This window comes from Chiloscyllium punctatum, chromosome 46 (assembly GCF_047496795.1).
Source record: "Chiloscyllium punctatum isolate Juve2018m chromosome 46, sChiPun1.3, whole genome shotgun sequence".
Taxonomy (NCBI): domain Eukaryota; kingdom Metazoa; phylum Chordata; class Chondrichthyes; order Orectolobiformes; family Hemiscylliidae; genus Chiloscyllium; species Chiloscyllium punctatum.
The window spans coordinates 62,270,781-62,293,730 of NC_092784.1; the positions used below are offsets into that span (position 1 = coordinate 62,270,781).

The 22,950-nt window shown below is 43.9% G+C and overlaps 1 protein-coding gene across 1 annotated transcript in view; it reads right to left on the bottom strand.

Moving 5' to 3' along the window:
* Nucleotides 1-5,110: 5,110 nt before the first annotated feature.
* The window catches only part of LOC140468209 (intercellular adhesion molecule 1-like), a 79,197-nt gene continuing 61,357 nt past the window's right edge, over nucleotides 5,111-22,950 (bottom strand). Inside the window, exons 8-10 of the mRNA XM_072564450.1 lie at nucleotides 22,586-22,873; nucleotides 13,755-14,042; nucleotides 5,111-10,937 (exon numbers count right to left, since the gene is read on the bottom strand). Coding sequence (XP_072420551.1) covers nucleotides 10,744-10,937; nucleotides 13,755-14,042; nucleotides 22,586-22,873 — 770 coding nt within the window. The 3' untranslated portion in view covers nucleotides 5,111-10,743. The remainder of the gene's footprint in view (nucleotides 10,938-13,754; nucleotides 14,043-22,585; nucleotides 22,874-22,950) is intronic.

Below are 22,950 nucleotides of genomic sequence, written 5' to 3' on the forward strand. Positions count from 1 at the left end.
ACCAAATCATTAGTTTGTTGCAAAGCAACATGTTGATAATGAAACTCCTGATAATTTCCAAAATCCATTGTTTATTCACATTATTATCATATTTATCAGATAGGTTGCATTGGTTCAAGGCTGCATTTCCATGGGTAATCCTCAAAGGATGGGCAGCAAATGCAGGCCCAGCCACAAATGGTATCATCCTATGAAAGAATAAATAAATAGTGTTCATGGACTCTCCACTAACTGTACTTCAGACTGTATTCTTTCCCTTCCTTCATTCTCCCAACATCACAGACCTTCATTGATTACCCCTCATACAGCACTAGATCATTGATTCCTTTCTCCTGTTGTTCTCCACTGCCTCCGATTTGTCATATTAATTGTCTGATATTCAGTATGGGATGAGCAGGAATGTCCTGCAACTAATTATGTGAAAATGTTGTTGTAAGCCCCTGCCACGATCTTCATTCTGTCCATCTTTCTTCCCACCTCCATCGTCCCCCCTGACCCATCACTATTACCCCCCATCTGCACCCACCTATCATCAACACAGCTACTTTCCCCCCAGCCGTGCCCCCACTCCCTTATTTATTTCTCAGCCTGTTACCCCTCTCCACTTTCCTGATGAAGGGCTGACACCTGAACCATCGATTCTCCTGCTCCTCAGTTGCTGCCTGACCTGCTGTGCTTTTCCAGCACCACATTTTTCAACGCTGAGTCTCCATCATCTGCAGTCCTCACTCACTCCCTCCACCAACTCCATTCCCCTTGCAGTCCACACTTTGAGCTGAACAAATCTGTCTTTGACATTGACCTCCTCTATGAGCCTGTGTTGAATTTCTGACCCCAATTATGTTTCCAACACTCAGTTCAGCCACTTGCACCACCGTAACATTGCATGTCGCAGCCCTGCTTCAACCCATCTGCTGCTGCAACCCATATCCCTGTAACCTTGAAACTCACCTTTCCCCTGAAAATCCACCCATTCCAACCATGTTCATTGCCAGTTTCATAAACTGCAACCTCTGTGAAGTTAATTTCATCCAACGTTTGTTCTCCATATCCTAACACACACCAATTAATCCAAACTCTGTTCCCCGTACCCTAACACACACCAATTAATCCAAACTCTGTTCCCCGTACCCTAACACACACCAATTAATCCAAACTCTGTTCCCCGTACCCTAACACAAACCAATTCATCCAAACTCTGTTCCCTGTACTCTAACACACATCAATTCATCCAAACTCTGTTCCCCGTACTCTAACACACACCAATTCATCCAAACTCTGTTCCCCGTACTCTAACACACACCAGTTCATCCAAACTCTGTTCCCTGTACTCTAACACACATCAATTCATCCAAACTCTGTTCCCCGTACTCTAACACACACCAATTCGTCCAAACTCTGCTCCCTGTACTCTAACACACACCAATTCATCCAAACTCTGTTCCCCGTACTCTACACACACCAGTTCATCCATACTCTGTTCCCCGTACTCTAACACACACCAATTCATCCAAACTCTGTTCCCGTACTCTAACACACACCAATTCATCCAAACTCTGTTCCCTGTACTCGAACACACACCAATTCATCCAAACTCTGTTCCCCGTACTCTAACACACATCAATTCATCCAAACTCTGTTCCCCGTACTCTAACACACACCAATTAATCCAAACTCTGTTCCCTGTATTCGAACACACATCAATTCATCCAAACTCTGTTCCCTGTACCCTAACACACACCAATTCATCCAAACTCTGTTCCCTGTACTCTAACACACACCAGTTCATCCAAACTCTGTTCCCTGTACTCTAACACACACCAATTCATCCAAACTCTGTTCCCTGTAATCTAACCCACACCAATTCATCCAAACTCTGTTCCCTGTACCCTAACACACACCAATTCATCCAAACTCTGTTCCCCGTACTCTAACACACACCAGTTCATCCAAACTCTGTTCCCTGTACTCTAACACACACCAGTTCATCCAAACTCTGTTCCCTGTACTCTAACACACACCAATTCATCCAAACTCTGTTCCCCGTACTCTAACACACATCAATTCATCCAAACTCTGTTCCCCGTACTCTAACACACACCAGTTCATCCAAACTCTGTTCCCCGTACTCTAACACACACCAATTCATCCAAACTCTGTACCCCGTACCCTAACACACACCAATTCATCCAAACTCTGTTCCCCGTACTTTAACACACACCAATTCATCCAAACTCTGTTCCCCGTACTCTAACACACACCAATTCATCCAAACTCTGTTCCCTGTACTCTAACACACACCAATTCATCCAAACTCTGTTCCCTGTACCCTAACACACACCAATTCATCCAAACTCTGTTCCCCGTACTCTAACACACACCAATTCATCCAAACTCTGTTCCCCGTACCCTAACACGTACCAATTCATCCAAACTCTGTTCCCTGTACTTTAACACACACCAATTCATCCAAACTCTGTTCCCCGTACTCTAACACACACCAATTCATCCAAACTCTGTTCCCCGTACTCTAACACACACCAATTCATCCAAACTCTGTTCCCCGTACTCTAACACACACCAATTCATCCAAACTCTGTTCCCCGTACTCTAACACGCACCAGTTCATCCAAACTCTGTTCCCCGTACTCTAACACACACCAATTCATCCAAACTCTGTTCCCCGTACTCTAACACACACCAATTCATCCAAACTCTGTTCCCCGTACTCTAACACACACCAATTCATCCAAACTCTGTTCCCCGTACCCTAACACGTACCAATTCATCCAAACTCTGTTCCCCGTACTCTAACACACACCAATTCATCCAAACTCTGTTCCCCGTACTCTAACACACACCAATTCATCCAAACTCTGTTCCCCGTACTCTAACACACACCAGTTCATCCAAACTCTGTTCCCCGTACTCTAACACACACCAATTCATCCAAACTCTGTTCCCTGTACTCTAACACACACCAATTCATCCAAACTCTGTTCCCTGTACCCTAACACACACCAATTCATCCAAACTCTGTTCCCCGTACTCTAACACACACCAATTCATCCAAACTCTGTTCCCCGTACTCTAACACACACCAATTCATCCAAACTCTGTTCCCCGTACTCTAACACACACCAATTCATCCAAACTCTGTTCCCCGTACTCTAACACACACCAATTCATCCAAACTCTGTTCCCTGTACTCTAACACACACCAATTCATCCAAACTCTGTTCCCCGTACTCTAACACGCACCAGTTCATCCAAACTCTGTTCCCTGTACTCTAACACACACCAGTTCATCCAAACTCTGTTCCCTGTATTCGAACACACACCAGTTCATCCAAACTCTGTTCCCTGTACTCTAACACACACCAATTCATCCAAACTCTGTTCCCTGTACTCTAACACACACCAGTTCATCCAAACTCTGTTCCCTGTATTCGAACACACACCAGTTCATCCAAACTCTGTTCCCTGTACTCTAACACACACCAATTCATCCAAACTCTGTTCCCTGTACTCTAACACACACCAGTTCATCCAAACTCTGTTCCCTGTACTCTAACACACCAGTTCATCCAAACTCTGCTCCCTGTACTCTAACACACACCAGTTCATCCAAACTCTGCTCCCTGTACTCTAACACACACCAGTTCATCCAAACTCTGTTCCCCATACTCTAACACACACCAATTCAACCTGTGATCCCTGGCAAATCTCTCTCTCTCGGAATTACTGCAGTGCTCCAGCGAGGACCAGCACCTTATTTTCTGTGTGGGCTCCCTGCAGCCTCCAGGACTCAATATTAAGTTCAATAATTTTAGAGCCTGGACACGTCGTTCCATTTCCTTTACTCATCCCCACACCTCAGACCCTGTCATGACAGCACATTTTCACCTACTTATGGACCCATTATCAGTTTTACTCCTTCCCAAGCTTACTAACATCCATCAGTTTGACTGCCGAACTATCTTTCTCTCTGTCTGAACTCTGTTTCCACCTGTCTGCTCAATGCTTTTCCTTTATCCCCTGTCTTCAACATATATATGACAGCTATGAAGAAGTATCACTGGACTCACAGATACTGCCAGGTCTGATGAGTTTCTCCAGTAAATTCTGCTTTTGCTTAGTGATGCTAGTTTGGATGGGCAAAAGCTTTGTCAGAGAAGTCATTTTTAAAAAAAGAATCTTAAAGGAGGACAGGATGTTGGAGAGGTTCAGGAAGAGAAATCCAGAATTTAGGCCCTAGCAACTGATCACATAGGCATAAATGGTGCAACAATGAATGTTGGAGATGTTCATGAGGCCAGAATTAGAGGAGTATAAATATCTCAGAGGGTTATAGGACTGCAGGAGATTACAGAGGTCTGAACGAATGAGGTCATGAACAGATTGGAGAACCCGATTGATAATTTTAAAAGTGAAGACATTGCCTAACCAGGAACAAATGTCGGTTAGTGAACACAGGGATGATCAGCGAGCAGGACTTGCCAAGAGTAATGCAGAGAGTGGCATCAGGTTATTAATGGATGAGTATGGGAGGCCAGCCATAAGTGCAGTGGAGTAGTAAAGTGTCGAAGTAAAGAAGGCATTGATGAAGGTTTCAGCAACACGTGAGCTTAGGCAGGTTCAGAGTCTGACAATATGATAAAGGAGAAAAAAATCAGCTTTGTGATGTTGTCAGTACGTGGATGGAAGTGCAGCTTGGGTTATACAGTATATGGCACTAGGACCCATATACTTCAGTACCAAAGCAGTAACTCAGGTCAGGAAATTTCGCAACCAGCCTCAGTAGAAAGGCCCAAGATCAGTGGCACTTTCACCCTGGGGATGGGTAAAAAATGTGGCATACTCACTGCTTCCAGAAGCTGATCAGAGGCAGCCACGTGGATGGCAAAGTGCCAAGTTGGACAGTGTTGTTTTGTATTCAGTCACAGGATCAGGGTATCGCTGGCCTCCTCAAAAGACCTGCCTTAGTTTTCTGGCACTTTGTCCCTGTTATATTAAAGGCTGTTGGGCCCTCTTGCCCTTCATTTTCACACTACTTCACCGTTTATAATGCGTAACACCCCTACTCCCCTTATACGTCCACATTAACACACACCCTAACTCAACACGAGGACCACATCCATGCCAACTCACCAACTCCTGTCGATCATCAATCCCAATGACCTCTTCCAGCCAACTGATGGCCCTTCCATGTACATTCACATAGAATACACCATATTGAAAACTAATGACCCTATAGTAACAGTGGCATGCATGGTAAAGTACTGCTCAGAAATAAAACACACATTCACAAATTGTCTTTTGAAATTGAAATATATTCCTACAAATCCTATATATACATCAAATCAACCTAAAGGTCCATGGAAGTATTGATAATACAAGCTTCTTAATCTTGTGCAAATAAACATTGAGATATTGATGACAAAGATCCAGAAAGAACAATTTGTTGTAATCACTTGACAATGTCAATCAAACATTGCCAGTTGGGACTGGCAACTCAGGCGACTGGCTGTGTGGAGTTTGCACGTTCTCCCCGCGTCTGTGTGGGTTTCCTCCGGGTGCTCTGGTTTCCTCCCACAGCCCAAAGATGTGCAGATCAGGTGAATTGGCCATGCTAAATTGCCCATAGTGTTAGGTGCAGGGGTAAATGTAGGGGAATGGGTCTGGGTGGGTTGCGCTTCGGCGGGTTGGTGTGGACTTGTTGGGCCGAAGGGCCTGTTTCCACACTGTAAGTAATCTAATCTAATCAAACAAAGTCAACCATTCTCTCCAAATTGTCAAAACTGAACCCCCACTGAGAATATCCTTAAATCAGTCTAGGATTTTAGGTAAGCATGAAATATCAGGACAATTTTAAGAACATTTTATAAAGTACTGGATGTCTTCGTACTGGATGTCTGCTTGGCTGAAAGCTCAGTCTCATCAATGAATTAGTGAGCAGTTGGTATATGGGGATGGCAGGATTTTGCCTTGGTATGATAGGTACAGGTGGTGTGGATGAGTTGGCATTGCATTGACATAGGAGCTATAAGTGGCCATGGGGGTGGATCGACTGTTTCTGTGTTGTTTGACTTTATCACTGTATGGCTCTATGACTCTATCTGTCTGAACTTGTCATGGATCTATAAAGGACCATGGAGTTGAATGGAGGCATAACTTGCCTCAATGCATAGAGTCAGAGAGATGTACAGCACGGAAACAGACACTTCAGTCCAACTCATCCATGCTGACCATATGCACTTGGCCCATATTCCTCTAAACCCTTCCTATTCATATACCCATCCAGATGCCTTTTAAATACTGTAATTGTAGCAACCTCCACCACTTCCTCTGACAGCTCATTTCAAACCCGCACCACCCTGTGCATGAAAAAGTTGCCCCTTAGGTCCTTTTAATTTTTTCCCCTCTTGCCCTAAGACTATGCCCTTTAGTTTTGGACTCCCCCACCCCAGGGAAAAGACCTAATTTTATAAGTCTCTATAAGGTCACCCCTCAGCCTCTGATGCTCCAGGGATAATAGCCATAGCCTATTCAGCCTCTCCTTATAGCTCAAACCCTTAAACTTGGCAACATCCTTGTAAATGTTTTCTGAACCCTTTCAAGTTTCACAACATCCTTCCTACAGGAGAGAGACCAGAATTGCACACATGACCTCCCAACTGCTATACTTAATGCGCTGACCAATAAAGGAAAGCATACAAAACACTTTCTTCACTATGCAATCTGTCTGTGACTTTCAAAGAACTAGGAACCTGCACTCCGAGGTCTCTTTGTTCAGCAACACTCCCTCAGACCTTTCCATTAAGTGGGAAAGAACTTTTGAGCAGAAGGTTCTCTGGTACATGAGTCTTCTGAGCACCATGAACAATGAGTCATAGTGAAGCTGGCCAATTCCCCACAAATTGTAAGGGGGTTAGGAAATGGCAAGCCCTTCACAGAGTCAACCAAGTTGGGAGGCAAAGTTCAGACTTACTACCTGCACCTTCCTCCATGACCACAAAAATTGGGATGCTGGGAATAGGGGGCAGAAATCCTAGAAGTGGCTCTTGCCCCAACATTTTTAGATGGTTTGGAGCATTTGGACTCAGTGAACATTCAGGCCCAAAGCTGCAGTTTCCAGTAAAACAATGGAAATGGTTTGTGGTCATAGTTTGTAGCAGGGACTAAAGATAATGCCTTTGGCCTTCCCAATATTCTGAATCATTGTATCTCTTAAGTGTTTCCTAAAACCTACTTCTTGAACAAGCATTGATCAGCTTTCCTAATATCTCATTCTAAGGCTCAGTAGCAAATTATTTTTCATAATTTTGTGAAGATCCCTGCTGATGGTATTATAGGATAAGTCATAATGTAGAATGAAACCTGGCTTCATAGATCAAATGTTTAATTTTCCAGCTATTCAACATGAAGGTTAATCTCTGAAACATATTTACATGAGGCTCCAGATGTTCTTTAATAAGAGCATAAATTTATTGCAGAAAAGAAGAAAAGAACAAATATAACTGACTCAGTTCCAGAAAAATATCATTACTATCTCAGTTCTTAAAGTTTTACTTAACTGACTTTCCAGTTTATTCTCCTTAGACTGTTGAGAATATTTGTTTCCAATTCCATTCCGAATCTGCTGCTGTGAACCTCTCACAATTCTGACGTCATAGAGTCATATAGATGTACAGCACGGAAACAGATCCTTCAGTCCAACCTGTCCACGCTGACCAGATATCCCAACCCAATCTAGTCCCACCTGCCAGCACCCGGCCCATATCCCTCCAAACCCTTCCTATTCATATACCCATCTAAATGCCTTTTAAATGTTGTAATTGTACCAGCCTCCACCACATCCTCTGGCAGCTCATTCCATACACCCTCTGCGTGAAAACGTTGCCCCTTAAGTCTCTTTTATATCTTTCCCCTCACCTGAAACCTATGCTCTTGAGTTTTAGACTCCCCCATCCCAGGGAAAAGACCTTGTCAATTTATCCTATCCGTGCACCTCATAATTTTATAAACCTCTATAAGGTCACCCCTCAGCTTTTGACGCTCCAAGGAAAACAGCCCTAGCCTATTCAATCTCTCCCTATAGCTCAAATCCTCCAACCCTGGCAACATCTTTGTAATCTTTTCTGAACCTTTTCAAGTTTCACAACACCTTTCTGATAGTAAGGAGACCAGAATTGCACACAATATTACAACAGTGGCCTAACCAATGTCCTGTACAGCCGCAACATGACCTCCCAACTCCTGTACTCAATACTCTGACCAATAAAGGAAAGCATACCAAATGCCACCTTCACTATTCTATCTACCTGTGACTCCACTTTCAAGGAGCTATGAACCTGCACTCCAAGGTCTCTTTGTTCAGCAACACTCCCTAGGACCTTACCATTAAGTGTGTAAGACCTGCTAAGATTTGCTTTCCCAAAATGCAGCACTAAATGTTCTTTAATAAGAGCATAAATGCCTTTTAAATGTTGTAATTGTACCAGCCTCTACCACTTCCTCTGGCAACTCATTCCATACACGTACCACCCTCTGTGTGAAAAGGTTGCCCCGTAGGTCTCTTTTATGTCTTTCCCCTCTCACCGTAAACCTATGACCTCTAGTTCTGGACTCCCTGATCCCAGGGAAAAGACTTTGTCTATTTACCCTATCCATGCCCCTCATAATTTTGTAAACCTCTATAAGGTCACTCCTCAGCCTCCGACGCTCCAGAGAAAACAGCCCCAGCCTGTTCAGCCTCTCCCTGTAGCTCAAACCCTCCAACCCTGGCAACATCCTTGTAAATCTTTTCTGAACCCTTTCAAGTTTCACAACATTTTTCCGATAGGAAGGAGACCAGAATTGCATGCAATATTCCAACAGTGGACTAACCAATGTCCTGTACAGCCGCAACATGACCTCCCAACTCCTGTACTCAATACTCTGAACAATAAAGGAAAGCATACCAAACGCCTTCTTCACTATCCTATCTACCTATGGCTCCACTTTCAAGGAGCTATGAACCTGCACTCCAAGGTCTCTTTGTTCAGCAACACTCCCTAGGACCCTACCATTAAGTGTATAAGTAGTGCCATGATTTGCTTTTAAAATGCAGCACCTTGCATTTATCTAAATTAAACTGCCAAAACATTTTCAGTTCCAACTTGAAGAATTGTATGCAAAGTCTCCTGGTTTGAAAGCTCTGCAAAGCACAGTGGCAGAGGTGGCTGGTTCTTCTAAACTAAACCTTTGAACTTTCTGTTCTGAGATTAAAACTAAACTATTTTCCTTCATGTATTTGAAGTGCTTTTCATAAATACAAGATTCTAGATTGGGTTGGGATATCTGGTCAGCATGGATGAGTTGGACCAAAGTGTCTGTTTCTGTGCTGTATATCTCTATGACTCTATGACTATGAGTATTTTACCGACTAATATAACAGGGATTCCTGCAGGCATTCTACAGTGATCAGATGTTACTGTGAAATTGATAGCTTTTCATTACTGTTCCAAATTGACTTTCTGACCTTAAAACAATATCACAGAATTAACCAAGGTTCATCTGTCTCTAGTTTGAACTCCTTAATAATGTTTACATGTTGTTCATCATTGCTTCCTATGTGAAGGTACAGGTTGTGCTGAGGATGCAGGGAGGCAACAGAAGGACTTGGACAGGCTTGGAGAGTGGGTAAAAAAATGACAGATGGAATACAATGTGGGAAAGTGTGAAGTTGTGCAGTTCAGTAGAGAGGAGAGGAGTTGAGTTCTTTCTAAATTGGTAAAGGCTTCTGAAATCCGAAGCACAAAGGAACTTGGGAATCCTAATTCATGATTCCCCTAAGCTTAGCGTGCAGGTTCAGATGGCAATTTGGATACAAATGCAATGTTAACATTCATTTCAAGAGAGTGAGGATACAAGAGCAGGGATGTCCAGCTAATGATCTATATGGCTCTGGTCAGACCACATTTGGAATATAGTGAACAGTTTTGGGCCCCATATCTAAGGAAGGATGTGCTGGCATTGGAGGAGTCTAGAAGAGTCTTAGAAGTATGATCCCGGAAGAAGGGATTGTCATATGAGGAGCAGTTGAGTACCCTTGGTCTGTACTGGATAGTGTTCAGAAAGATGGGGGGAGATGGAATCTGATTGAAACTTACAGAATACTGAGGGGGCTGGATAGAATGGACATTGAGGAGATGTTTCCACTAGTAGGAGAGACTAGGATCTGAGATCAAACCTCAGAGTGAAGGGATGACCTTTTCAAACTGAGATGGGAAGGAATTTCTTCACCTAGATGGTAATTAATCTGTGGAACTCATTGCCACAGATGGCTGTGGAGACCAAGTCATTGAGCATATTTAAGACAGATTAGTAAGGGAATCAAAGATTATGGGGAGAAAGCAGGAGAATGGGGTTGAGAAACATCAGCCATGATCAACTGGTGCAGCAGACTTAATGGCCGATTGGCCTAATTCTGATCCTCTATCTTGTGGTCTTATGGCTTCTGCAAAGCACATTGGCATATCTATTACATTAAAGGTTTGAGAAAATGCAATTTCTTGTTGTTGACAGAAGGATTCCTCATCATATGATGATTTTCTTTCATCTTTTAAATAGGTTCCAGCATTTTCCCTGAGACACTGATCAAGCTGCTGTGTTTGCAGAACATACATCATATATATCAGAACATATAATATATCTATCAGAACATGTATCATATTAGTTTGTAATTATTGTGCTACCAAGTTATGGATTAAGTTCCTTGAAAGGAACACCTTCCTGATGATCATTCCCGTTGGGCTTCTGTGAATTGGGTTTTCTTTTGTTTAATTTATACTGTCTTCTTTTCTTGGATCTCCACTTCCTGTACAAGATTATCCCTGTAACTATTGTCAATGCTGTTGCTGCTCCTGCAATCACTAGTATGATCCATGTGAAATCTATGAAAACATTGAAAAAACAGAAATCAAATAATCAACAGTGTGGGAAATAATTAATTGCAAAATGCCTGAATATTGCCACCCAGGTAAATAGTGCTGTGAAGAAGGCATATGGTGTACTGGGCTTTATTACTAGAGGAATTGAGTTCCGGAGTCCTGAGGTCATGTTGCAGTTGTATAAGACTCTGGTGCGGCCGCATCTGGAGTATTGTGTGCAGTTTTGGTCGCCATATTATAGGAAGGATGTGGAGGCATTGGAACGAGTGCAGAGGAGGTTTACCAGGATGTTGCCTGGCATGGTAGGAAGATCGTATGAGGAAAGGCTGAGGCACTTGGGGCTTTTCTCATTGGAGAAAAGAAGGTTTAGGGGAGATTTTATAGAGTTGTACAAGATGATTAGGGGTTTAGATAGGGTTGACAGTGAGAACCTTTTTCCGCTAATGAAGTCAGCTGTTACTAGGGGACACAGCTTTAAATTAAGGGGAGGTTGGTATAGGACAGATGTTAGGGGTAGATTTTTTACTCAGCAGGTTGTGAGTTCATGGAATGCCCTGCCAGTAGCAGTGGTGGACTCTCCCTCTTTATGGTCATTTAAACGGGCATTGGACAAGCATATGGAGGTTATTGGGCTAGTGTAGGTTAGGTGGGCTTGGATCGGCGCAACATCGAGGGCTGAAGGGCCTGTACTGCGTTGTATTGTTCTATGTTCTATGTTCTATTTCTGAAATCTGTGGATTATAAACAAAGGGTATTTTCCGATGGAATGTCCCGTGTGTTTTATTCAGCTCTTTCATGGCTGTTTTCCTGCTTGTATTCTTCACCTTCTTTCATTCTTCCCACAGCACACCCCACTCCTTGGCAGTCTGCCCTCAACTCACTGTCAGTTCCCTATTTACATTCCGGAGGAATTTCACACTGGTAAGTAAATTTAATGTAATGTTCCATACATTTGATATCAAGACTTCTTTTTAAGATGGTTCAGAATTTCCAACAATCATAATTATTTTCTGTCTCTTACATTGCTATTAGCATGATTATCATTTTTTTGTAAATATATTTATTAGCAAATTTTTTAACTTTACAAACATAAAATTATTGAAAAAAATCACAAATATCAGTATAATAAAAAAAACACAAATTGCAATACAACTACTATCTACTAACCTACCCTATAATACAAAGCAAACCCTAACACTGTGCAAAGCAACACCAAAAAAAGAAAGAAAAACAAAAAAATACAAAACAAACACAAAATACAGAACAGCTATGCTCAGCGCAAGGCTCCCAAACAAAGGAATGGGAGCATTGTATATATACCCGTATTAACTCGGGAGACCCCCTCCAGGGCCCAGGGCCTGACAAATCTAATCATCCTGGTTAAACAAACATCCTAGTTAAGATAACTGACAAATCTATATCCAGATAACTCAAGTAGGGCTGCCATGTCTTATAAAAATGGTCTGTTGTGTAGTGCACCATGTTTGTGAAAAAGTCCAAGGGAATGTGCTCCATAATTAATTTTTGCCATCCCAGCAAGCCCTGCGGGTTCTCTGACACCCAATTCATCAGAATATTCTTCCGTGCACAGAATGCAAGAATATTAAATAGTTTCTTCCCATGCCCATCTAAAGATAGTAAATTTGGTAGACCTAAGAGGAGAGATTTTGGGTCTACTTTGACTTCAGTCCTCAATACCCTCCCATCTCTCCTGCCACAACGCTCCAATAAACACAGAGCCTGTGGCATGTCCAGAAGCAATGGGTAATAGTGCCTACACTTATTTTACATTTGGGGCACATTGGAGATGCCCCTTTTTTAAACTTTGCCAGATGGTCTGGTGCCAAATGAGTCCTGTGCAGAACTTTTAACTGCGTAGCGCATGTCCTATTACAGATTGAGATCTTTCGAGTATTCTCCCATCTGTTCTCCCATGTTTCAGAAGAGATCTCCACTCCCAGCTCTTGCTCCCAGACCTCACATAACCGGTTAATATCCTGCCAGGCCCTGCCACCCAGCAGGCGATAGAGAGCACTAACTGAAAGGGGGCTTGTGAAACGTAACAACAACCTCTCTGTATCGGCCTTATAGGGCTCAGTGAGAAGTGTTGTCTTCTTCTGGATGAAATCCATAACCGGAAAAAAACAGAAAAGGTTTCTGCTGGGTAACCAGTGTTTGCGGCTCAGTTGCTCAAAAGACATCGTAACCTCCCCCTCAAACAAGTCTCCCAAACTAGAAACTCCTCTCACTGCCCATAGTTTGAACCAACATGGATTGTTAACGTGAATAATACTCCTGACTGCAGGAATAGCCCCAGCATTGATAATAGTTACAGGGATGGCCTTTTACTGGAATCCTATCTTTTTTTTTCAGTTTCCAACCCTAATATTCATTTGTATTTTCCCCGAGACACTGATTTGAGCTGCTGTGTTTGCAGTACCTCCAGCTTGTACTTTTTCACTGATTTTCCCTGTTGCTCCCATCACAATGAGAAGTGAAGCCCAGAGACATGTGCTGTACTCACTGATCTGCCAAAACTCTGCTCCATGGAGTCGTAATGCGTGGATTCACAGTCCTCCTCCTCCTACCTTGGGGTTATTCCCCAGGCAGGTGGGGCAAACACAGAGCAGGAGGACACAAAGAGGAATACATGCAAGAGATTCTCACTCTGAACCACCCGTACCCAATGTACCAGGGGCCAGTTACACAGCAGCATTGTTAGAGGCAGGCAACAGTTTATCCATTTGTCCCATTGTCAGGAAGGGTGCAGTAAAACAGGAGCTCAAACTAGTCATGACAATAGAAATATTAGATTCTGACCTTTGACCCTGAGGTCCACTTCCTTCTCATCAACTCCATATTGATTGGTAGCTCTACATTTATAAATTCCTCGATGCTCTGAGGTTGCGTACGGAATGTGCAGAAATCCAGACGGACCAATCTCAATGTTGCTGCCATTACTGGGATTTACCCACTCTAATGTAGGTGAGGGTCTTCCATTGGACTTACAGCTTATTGTAATTTCATCACCTTTAGTAGTTTCTACTGGAACGCCTGACATGGTTTTGCTATTTACCGATATGGTCATGATTGTGTCTCGTGGTTTATCTGGAAAAGAGAAGAAAAAGATGAAAATAGGCAGGCAGACCCACAGGATCACTGATACAGCTCCCAACATGGCTTCAATTAACAGGATGTCCAGACCTCCCACATACCGTGCTGTCATCTATCTTCCAACAATCATTTCGGAACAGGTGAATCTCTGCAGTCGTGTTACAGCCTGGGACGTATTTACAGTCATCTGTTATTATGAGGTATGTTCACAGTGAAATGCAGTCATTGTGTTAATATTAATTCAGCATTACAACTACTGGAACTCATGGTCTAAGAATATCGCACAATGTTCACGGTGCTTGGAATATAGGGAGATTCAAAGATTCAATTTCCTGGATTCTGTTGCTCACACAAAATAGTTGCATTTAGAGATGAGGTTTTAGATCCGTGCTCATTTTTGACCATGCACACGTACAGTCCCCCATGCTGCATTTGAACAGATGGGATGTAGAGTATCTCTCTGCTTTCCATTTTCCCATCTTTGATCCAGACCCTTTGGGGATCTGGGTTCCCTTGCCCGTGACATGTTAAATTCTGTGATTCCCCTTCAATCCAGTTTTCTTGAGCTTTAAAGATCTCTGCTTTTACTGGTGCATCTGTAAAGTTCATTCCAATCAAAAATTAAATCCGTACACTGCACGACTCAAAGTTCAAATATTCTTCAAATTCTTCTGATAATTCTTACTGGTGCTCTCCAGATTTTAATGTTTAGAATAAAATTGGTTTCTATTTTGAAACCCAGTGTCAGTATCAAACAGTACCAGGCAAAGTAAAGCACAGGATAAAAGGTGGAATAACCTGCTCTGAACTCTGTGAAAAATGTAACGTTCTGACAGCTGCTTTTCAGAAATTTCCAGTTTATTTTGGGTTTCTGTTTGGATCCTGAATAATTGAGGGAAAAAAAGGCAAATAAATTTTACTGAGGGGTTCCCCTCTTAGGATAATTATAATAGGCTTTTTAAATACTGGGATATTGCCTGAGATCGTGGTAATATAAAAAGGGAAAGCATTCCTAGACTGTGTTCAGGAGAATTTTCTCCAGCCATAAGTGTCCAGACCAATAAGAAAGGAGGAACTGCTCGACCTGATCATAGGAATGGGCCAAATGGAGCAAATGTCAGTGGGAGAACATTGAGGGCTCAGTGATCATCATATCATCAGGACAATGGCAGAAAATGACATTGGTCAATCCAGAGTAAGAATATTCAACTGGGGGAGAGTGGCCTTCAGTAGGGCAAGAACACAGCAGGATCAAGTGAACGACAACCTAAGGTTCATGGGAAAGTCAATGGCTGAACAATGAGCTGTCTTCAGAGAAGAAATGGTCTGGGCACAGTCAAGGTAAATCCCCACAAATGGGGAAAGGGAGACAAACAAATGCAGATCTCCCTTGATATCAAAGGAGATGGAAATTCAGTAAAGGAAGTATGTTTATGACATGTGCTGAAAAATGTGTTGCTGGAAAAGCGCAGCAGGTCAGGCAATATCCAAGGGGCAGGAGAATCGACATTTCGGGCATGAGCCCTTCTTCAGGCAGGGCTTATGCCCAAAACATCGATTCTCCTGCTCCTTGGATGCTGCCTGACCTGCTGCGCTTTTCCAGCAACACATTTTTCAGCTCTGATCCCCAGCATCTGCAGTCCTCACTTTCTCCCTGTTTATGACATGTGTCAGGGAGTAATTACAGTTGAGAACCAAGTCCAATACAGAAGGTTCAGAAGTGATGTGACAAAGCAGGTAAGAAACAGATTATGTGGACTGATAGTTAACATAAAGAAAATCTGGATATCACTGACAGACACATCTATAATAAGAACACAGAACATTATAGCGCAGAACAGGCCCTTCAACCCTCGATGTTGTGCTTACTTGTAAACCAATCTGAAGCCAATCTAACCTACACTATTCCATTTTCGTCCATTTGTTTATCCAGTGACCACTTCAATGCCCTAAAGGTTGGCAGGGTGTTCCACATCCTTACTACTCTCTGCGTACCTCTGACATTTGTCCTATAGCTATCATCCCTCAATTTAAAGTTATGTCCCCTCATGCTAACCATCACCATCCTAGGAAAAAGGCCTTCCCTCCAAACCAGGTAACGTCTCAGTAAATCTCCTCTGAATCTTTTACAAGGCTTCCACATTTTTCTGACAATCCAGTGACCAGAACTGTACATAATACTCTAACTGCGCCATAACAGAGTTTTATACAGCTGCAACATGACCTCATGGCTCTGAAACTCTCTCCCTCTACCAATAAAAGCTAACACACTGTATGCCTTTCTTAACAACCCTATCAACCTTGGTGGCAACTTTCAGGGATCTATGTACATGAACACCGAGATCTCTCTGCTCATCTACACTACCAAGAATCTTACCATTAGCCCAGTACTCTGCATTCCTGTTACTCCTTCCAAAGTGACTCGCCTCACAATTTTCTGCATTAAACTCCATTTGCCACCTCTCAGCCCAGCTCTGTAGCTTATCTATGTTCCTCTGTAACCTGCAACATCCTTCCGCACTATCCACAACACCACCAACCTTAGTGTCATCTGCAAATTTATTAATCCATCCTTCTGTGCCCTCATCCATGTCTTTTATAAAAATGACAAAACAGCAGTGGCCCCGAAACAGATCCTTGCGATACACCAGTAGTAACTGAACTCCAGGATGAATATTTCCCATCAACTACCACCCTCTGTCTTCTTTCAGCTCACCAATCTCTCATCCATGCCCCTAAATCACCCTCAACCCCTATACCTCCGTATTTTCTGCAAAGTCTACTGTGGGGAATCTTATCAAATGCCTTATTGAAATCCATGTACACCACAATCATTTTACCCTCATCCATCTTTTTGGTCACCTTCTCAAAGAACTCAATAAGGTTTGTCAGGCACGACCTACCCTTCACAAAACTATATTGACTATTGCTAATCGGCTTATTCCCTTCTAGATAATTATAAATCCTATCTGTTTGAGCCCTTTCCAACACAACCAAAGTAAGGTTCACTGGTCTACAATTACCAGGGTTGTTTCTACTCCCCTTCTTGAACAAGGGGACAACATTTGCTATCCTCCAGACTTCTGGCACTATTCCTGTAGACAATGCCAACATAAAGATCAATGCCAAAGGGTCTGCAATCTCCTGCCTGGCTTCCCAGAGAATCCTAGGATAAACCCCATCTGGCCCAGGGGACTTATCTATTTTCACACTTTCCAGAATTGCTAGCACCTCCTCCTTGTGAACCTCAATCCCATCCAGTTTTGCAGCCTGTATCTCAGTATTCTCCTCGACCACATTGTCTTTTTCCAGTGTGAATACTGATGAAGAGGGTGGTGAAAGGAGGATTAGGAACACTGAAAGAGATTTACATTTAGGGGCAAGTGGCATGGCTGAGGTGTTCAACTATTTTTCTATTTCTGTCTTTACCAAAGAGGTAGATGCTGCCCAGGCCATGGTGACAGAGGAGGAAATTTCATCACTTTGAATGGTTTAGATTTGATAAAGAGGAACTTTTGGATAAGTTGTCAATATTTAAAGTTGAAAAGGTGAAGTGATGGGAAACAGAGAGTAACAGCTAATGAATACTTTATGGGCTGGAAGTAAACTTGTAGTAGAGATCCCCAGGGTTGGTATGAATATAAACAGTCTTGATTGTGTTGTGTAAGGGACAATTCTAAAATGCTTTCATGTCACAAAATGTGGAAGCATTGTAAACTGTGAGGAGGACAATGTCAAGGTCATCTATAAGGGCTGAAGTAGGCAGATGGGTGGCAGAGGCAGTGGCACAGTGGTATACAGTTAGCAACAAGTTGTCCTGGGAGGCTTCAGCATTGAACCTGGACCCCAGAAAGTGACACGACATTTGGTCAAACATGGACAAGGAAACCTCCTGCTGATGACCATAATCCCCTCCTGTTCTGAATTTGTACTCCTCCATCTTGGACATCTTTTAGAGGAAGCACTGAGGTTAGCCGGCTGCAGAATGTACTCTGGGTGGGACACTTCAATGTCCATTGCCTGGAGTGATTTGGCAGCATCACCACTGACTGAGCTGTTCACTAGACTGGGTCTGTGGAAGGTCAAGAGAAAACCAATGAGAGGGACAAGCAAACTTGACCTCATCCCCACCAATTTACCAGCTGCAGATCAGTCTATCCAAGACAGTAGGAGTGATCACCACACAGTCCTCGTGGAGACAAAATGCTGTTTTCACATTGAAGATACGCTTCATCGTGTTGCGGGCTCCATCACTGTGCGAAATGAGATAGACTTTGAACAGATTTGGTAACTCAACACAGAGCATTCAGGAGGTACTGTGGGTAATCAGCTGCAGCAGAATTGTCCTCAACCCCAAAATCAGAAATTACTGGAGAAATTCAGGAGGTCTGGCAGCATGTGTAGAGAGAAAGCAGGGTTAATGTTTCAGGTTCAGTGACCCCTTGTTCAATAATGATTGTAGGGAGGAAAAGGTTGGTGTATATGCTGGAGGAAGGGTGGGAGGGAGGGGAATGGAGTAACCAATAGATGGAGATGGAGCTTGGAGAGACAAAAACAGTTGGTCAGACAAACCGAATGGTAAAGGTCAGCCTGGGAGAGTGAAGAGCTGCTGACGGGGACCATGCATTTATCATGGTAGCAGAGTGTTTCATAAATTATAGTCTGTTAATACATCATGTATACCATTTCTATGCTGATTTAACATATGTGTTCACCTTTGTAATGCTTCTGAGGCAATGCTTTTTCAAATAACCAGCGATCACTCCAATCCATGTATCAATGTATTTATCTGCTATAATCTAAATTCACTTTGTGAATCAGAACAATCCATTTCCCTCCATCATAAGGCCAGAAGTGGGTATGTTTGCAGTTGATCGCACAATGTTCAGCATCATTCACAACTTCTCAGATATTAATTTAAAATCGCAGTGATTCATAACATTGCATTTAAAATCATTGAATATGTCTGTGTTAGCTTCTGACAATGAGAGGTCCCACAGGAAAACTGTTCACACTTACCTGCAGGTTTTCTTTCATTCGTGTGGGTTGGAACTTTGTTTCTAACTGGGAATGTTCTGTCATGGAGTGTTAGTGCCTGCCAATTGGTGATAATATAGTTTTGGAGCAGTGAATTACAGGAACGTGAGCTCAAGCTCTGAATCTGTGAGATGGTGGCAGGAAGATGAACATGGCTTACAGAAGGAGCGAATTGGAAATGTAGGATTTCTGGCTACAAGATAGTTGGGAGAGACAAGTTAAAGGAAATGTTGATGGCTGGACTAATATTGATTTAAGAAATGTTCATAGCACTGGAGAGGGGTGATGGTCAGAAGTTTATACTTGCTTTCATGTGTGGACTGACAAGTGGGGATGTGGTGGGAGGCTGGTGGGTAAAAATCAGACAGAATTCCAAAGGGCACGATGCCCGTGACCTGGAACTGGACTGCTGTCTTTAAAGTCAGCATTTTGGGAGCACTGAGCTGCAATACACTTTCATCAGGTGGTAACCTACAGTGAATATTTTACAAAGCCTCTTGCTGCATTCATAAAGCAGCTTTTTAAAACCTTGCTGACTGAGGCCATTTCTACAAATTGGCTCTGCTCCCCTCGCCCTCCACGACCACATGAAATGGTGAACCCCTCTGACAATGAATCTGATGCAATCTCTTCAATTGGAAGGAAATGGAAAGCCTCCTTCATGGAGATGCTGCATGGAAAATAGGAATTGAGCATCCACATGGTACAGATTGCACACTTGCACAAACTATATCCTCATGGATGAAATCAGGGATGAGGCTCAGTCCCAGGAAGATCTCATTCTCTGCCACTCGGTTGTGAGTATACAATATCCTTCAATTGGTTACTGTCGGCGTACAGTGACAAACTTTTACAATGTCTGCCTTCTTATGGCAACATTTTAGGTACAAGTGCCATGGGACAGTTCTTGGACACAGCAGAGAAATAAAAGGAATAGCATTACTGACAAGTTGAAAAATAAGATAAAAACACAATAACATGAAAGGGTTGACATTACAGCAAGTTGGAGATTTCAAATAGGCATTACAGTACAGCATTCTGGATTAGTGGTGCTGGAAGAGCACAGCAGTTCAGGCAGCATCCAAGTAGCTTCGAAATCGATGTTTCGGGCAAAAGCCTTTAATCAGGGATAAAGGCAGTGAGCCTGAAGCGTGGAGAGATAAGCTAGAGGAGGGTGGGGATGGGGGTGGGGGTGGGGACAAAGTAGCGTAGAGTACAATGGGTGAGTGGGGGAGGGGATGAAGGTGATAGGTCAAGGAGGAGAGGGTGGAGTGGACAGGTGGAAAAGAAGATAGGCAGGTAGGACAAGTCCGGACAAGTCAAGGAGACAGTGCTGCGCTGGAAGTTTGAAACTAGGATGAGGTGGGGGAAGGGGAAATGAGGAAGCTGTTGAAGTCCACATTGATGCCCTGGGGTTGAAGTGTTCCGAGGCGGAAGATGAGGCGTTCTTCCTCCAGGCATCTGGTGGTGAGGGAGCGGCGGTGAAGGAGGCCCAGGACCTCCATGTCCTCGGCAGAGTGGGAGGGGGAGTTGAAATGTTGGGCCACGGGGCGGTTTGGTTGATTGGTGCGGGTGTCCCGGAGATGTTCCCTAAAGTGCTCTGCTAGGAGGCGCCCAGTCTCCCCAATGTAGAGGAGACCGCATCGGGAGCAACGGATTCAATAAATGATATTAGTGGATGTGCAGGTGAAACTTTGATGGATGTGGAAGGCTCATTTAGGGCCTTGGATAGAGGTGAGGGAGGAGGTGTGGGCACAGGTGTTACAGTTCCTGCGGTGGCAGGGGAAAGTGCCAGGATTGGAGGGTGGGTCGTTTGGGGGCGTGGACCTGACCAGGTAGTCACGGAGGGAACGGTCTTTGCGGAAGGCGGAAAGGGATGGAGAGGGAAATATATCCCTGGTGGTGGGGTCTTTTTGGAGGTGGCGGAAATGTTGGTGGATGATGTGGTTTATGCGAAGGTTTGTAGGGTGGAAGGTGAGCACCAGGGGCGTTCTGTCCTTGTTACGGTTGGAGGGGTGGGGTCTGAGGGCGGGGCTCCACACATGAGCTGCATGCCCACACCAGACCTCAGTCCCATAGCCGTCCTCTCTCAGCTGCTCCAAGTTAAGTGGCTAAACTATCTCCCCCGTGGAGGACTCTGCCTGGGACTCCTGCCTGCGCACTGCTCTGGGGCTGTTTCCCTGCGCTGTACAGGCGCTAACAGCCTACCCCCTGTACCAGGGCTCACAGCCCACCCCCTGTACCAGGGCTCACAGCCCACCCCCTGTACCAGAGCTCACAGCCCACCCCCTGTACCGGGGCTCACAGCCCACCCACTGTACCAGGGCTCACAGCCCACCCCCTGTACCAGGGCTCACAGCCCACCCACTGTACCAGGGCTCACAGCCCACCCCCTGTACCAGGGCTCACACCCACCCACTGTACCACAGCTATCACACACCCCCTGTACCAGGGCTCACAGCCCACCCCCTGTACCAGGGCTCACAGCCCACCCCCTGTACCAGGGCTCACAGCCTACCCCCTGTACCAGGGCTCACAGCCCACCCCCTGTACCAGGGCTCACACCCACCCACTGTACCACAGCTATCACACACCCCCTGTACCAGGGCTCACAGCCCACCCCCTGTACCAGGGCTCGCTGCACTCGGTGTTCCAGGGTTCAGGGTTCAGTGTTCCGTGTTCCAGGAAGTGCACACTGCACTGCCAGGAGCCCTCATTTCTCTCCTGCTCTCCCTTCATTAACTCACTTTCCCCACTTTCAAATTCAGCTCATGTCAACACATTTTGCATCTACTGAACAGCCGAGCTACACAAGAATATTGGAGGGAAAGACATCCATCATTACACTTGGAGGGTGGGCTAGATTAACCTCTAGGAGTTTTTCAGTTTGTGACTTCTTTTGTTTTTACATTTTATTTATTTTACCTTCAGCAAATTATACCAGAAGAAAGAGATCCATTTCTTCACAGAGTATTTCTGTTTAAGTCTTGGACAATATATCACTCTTTCTGCAACCTTCAGGGGCTGAAGGTTAACTATTCATTTTTCACAACTGTGTCCAATTATCTCCATTGAAGATGCTGTTCCAGGATAATTCAGATCCTATTATTATCCCACACATTACAATAGCTCACTGTGACTCAACTTTAGATTTCCCCTCTGCTGTCCATGTGGAATTGCCCATTCTTCCTTCAGTATCATTTCAGTGATCTGGTCAGTACATGGACCTTACTTCATGGGAAGTGAACACACACTCCCATGATTGCACTCTGTGGCACAATGCACCGGGGTAATAATGGACAGTGTCCTCACATGTCCTGACCCCAGGATCTGTATCCCTTTGGTCTCAGTGAGAAAGGAGCTGCTGCAAGGCAGTCCCTGTGTGAGGAAACCAATTCAAATTGGTTCGGACTAAGACGAAAGTTGGGATGAGGATTTCATTGTCTCCATTTTGAAAAAAAATCCCACTGACGTTTTGTGAGGAAAATAATGCTACTTACACAGGACATGGAGGGTTCCAACCTGTTGTTTAATAACAGGGCTCGTCATTGACTGATCTTGAAGTTTCAGTTCAGCTTCACAGATATACTGCTGTCCATCCAGCTTAGCTTGAGCTTCTACTGTATGAGAGATAGTGAGCCCAGTACTGCTTGATCCATTCACTAATATGTCATTTCCTTTCTTCAGTCTGAGTTCAAGATCCCCTGAGACATTTAACACACGGCACGTAATATTAACCAGATTTCCTTCCTGGCTGGTTGGTACTTGGATTTCAGGGGAAGAGAAAGCTAAAAATAATAGAAAGATACTGTTAGAAGCATTGTTGTATCTTGTAGTCCCTCAGTGTGGGGTTAATAACAATGAA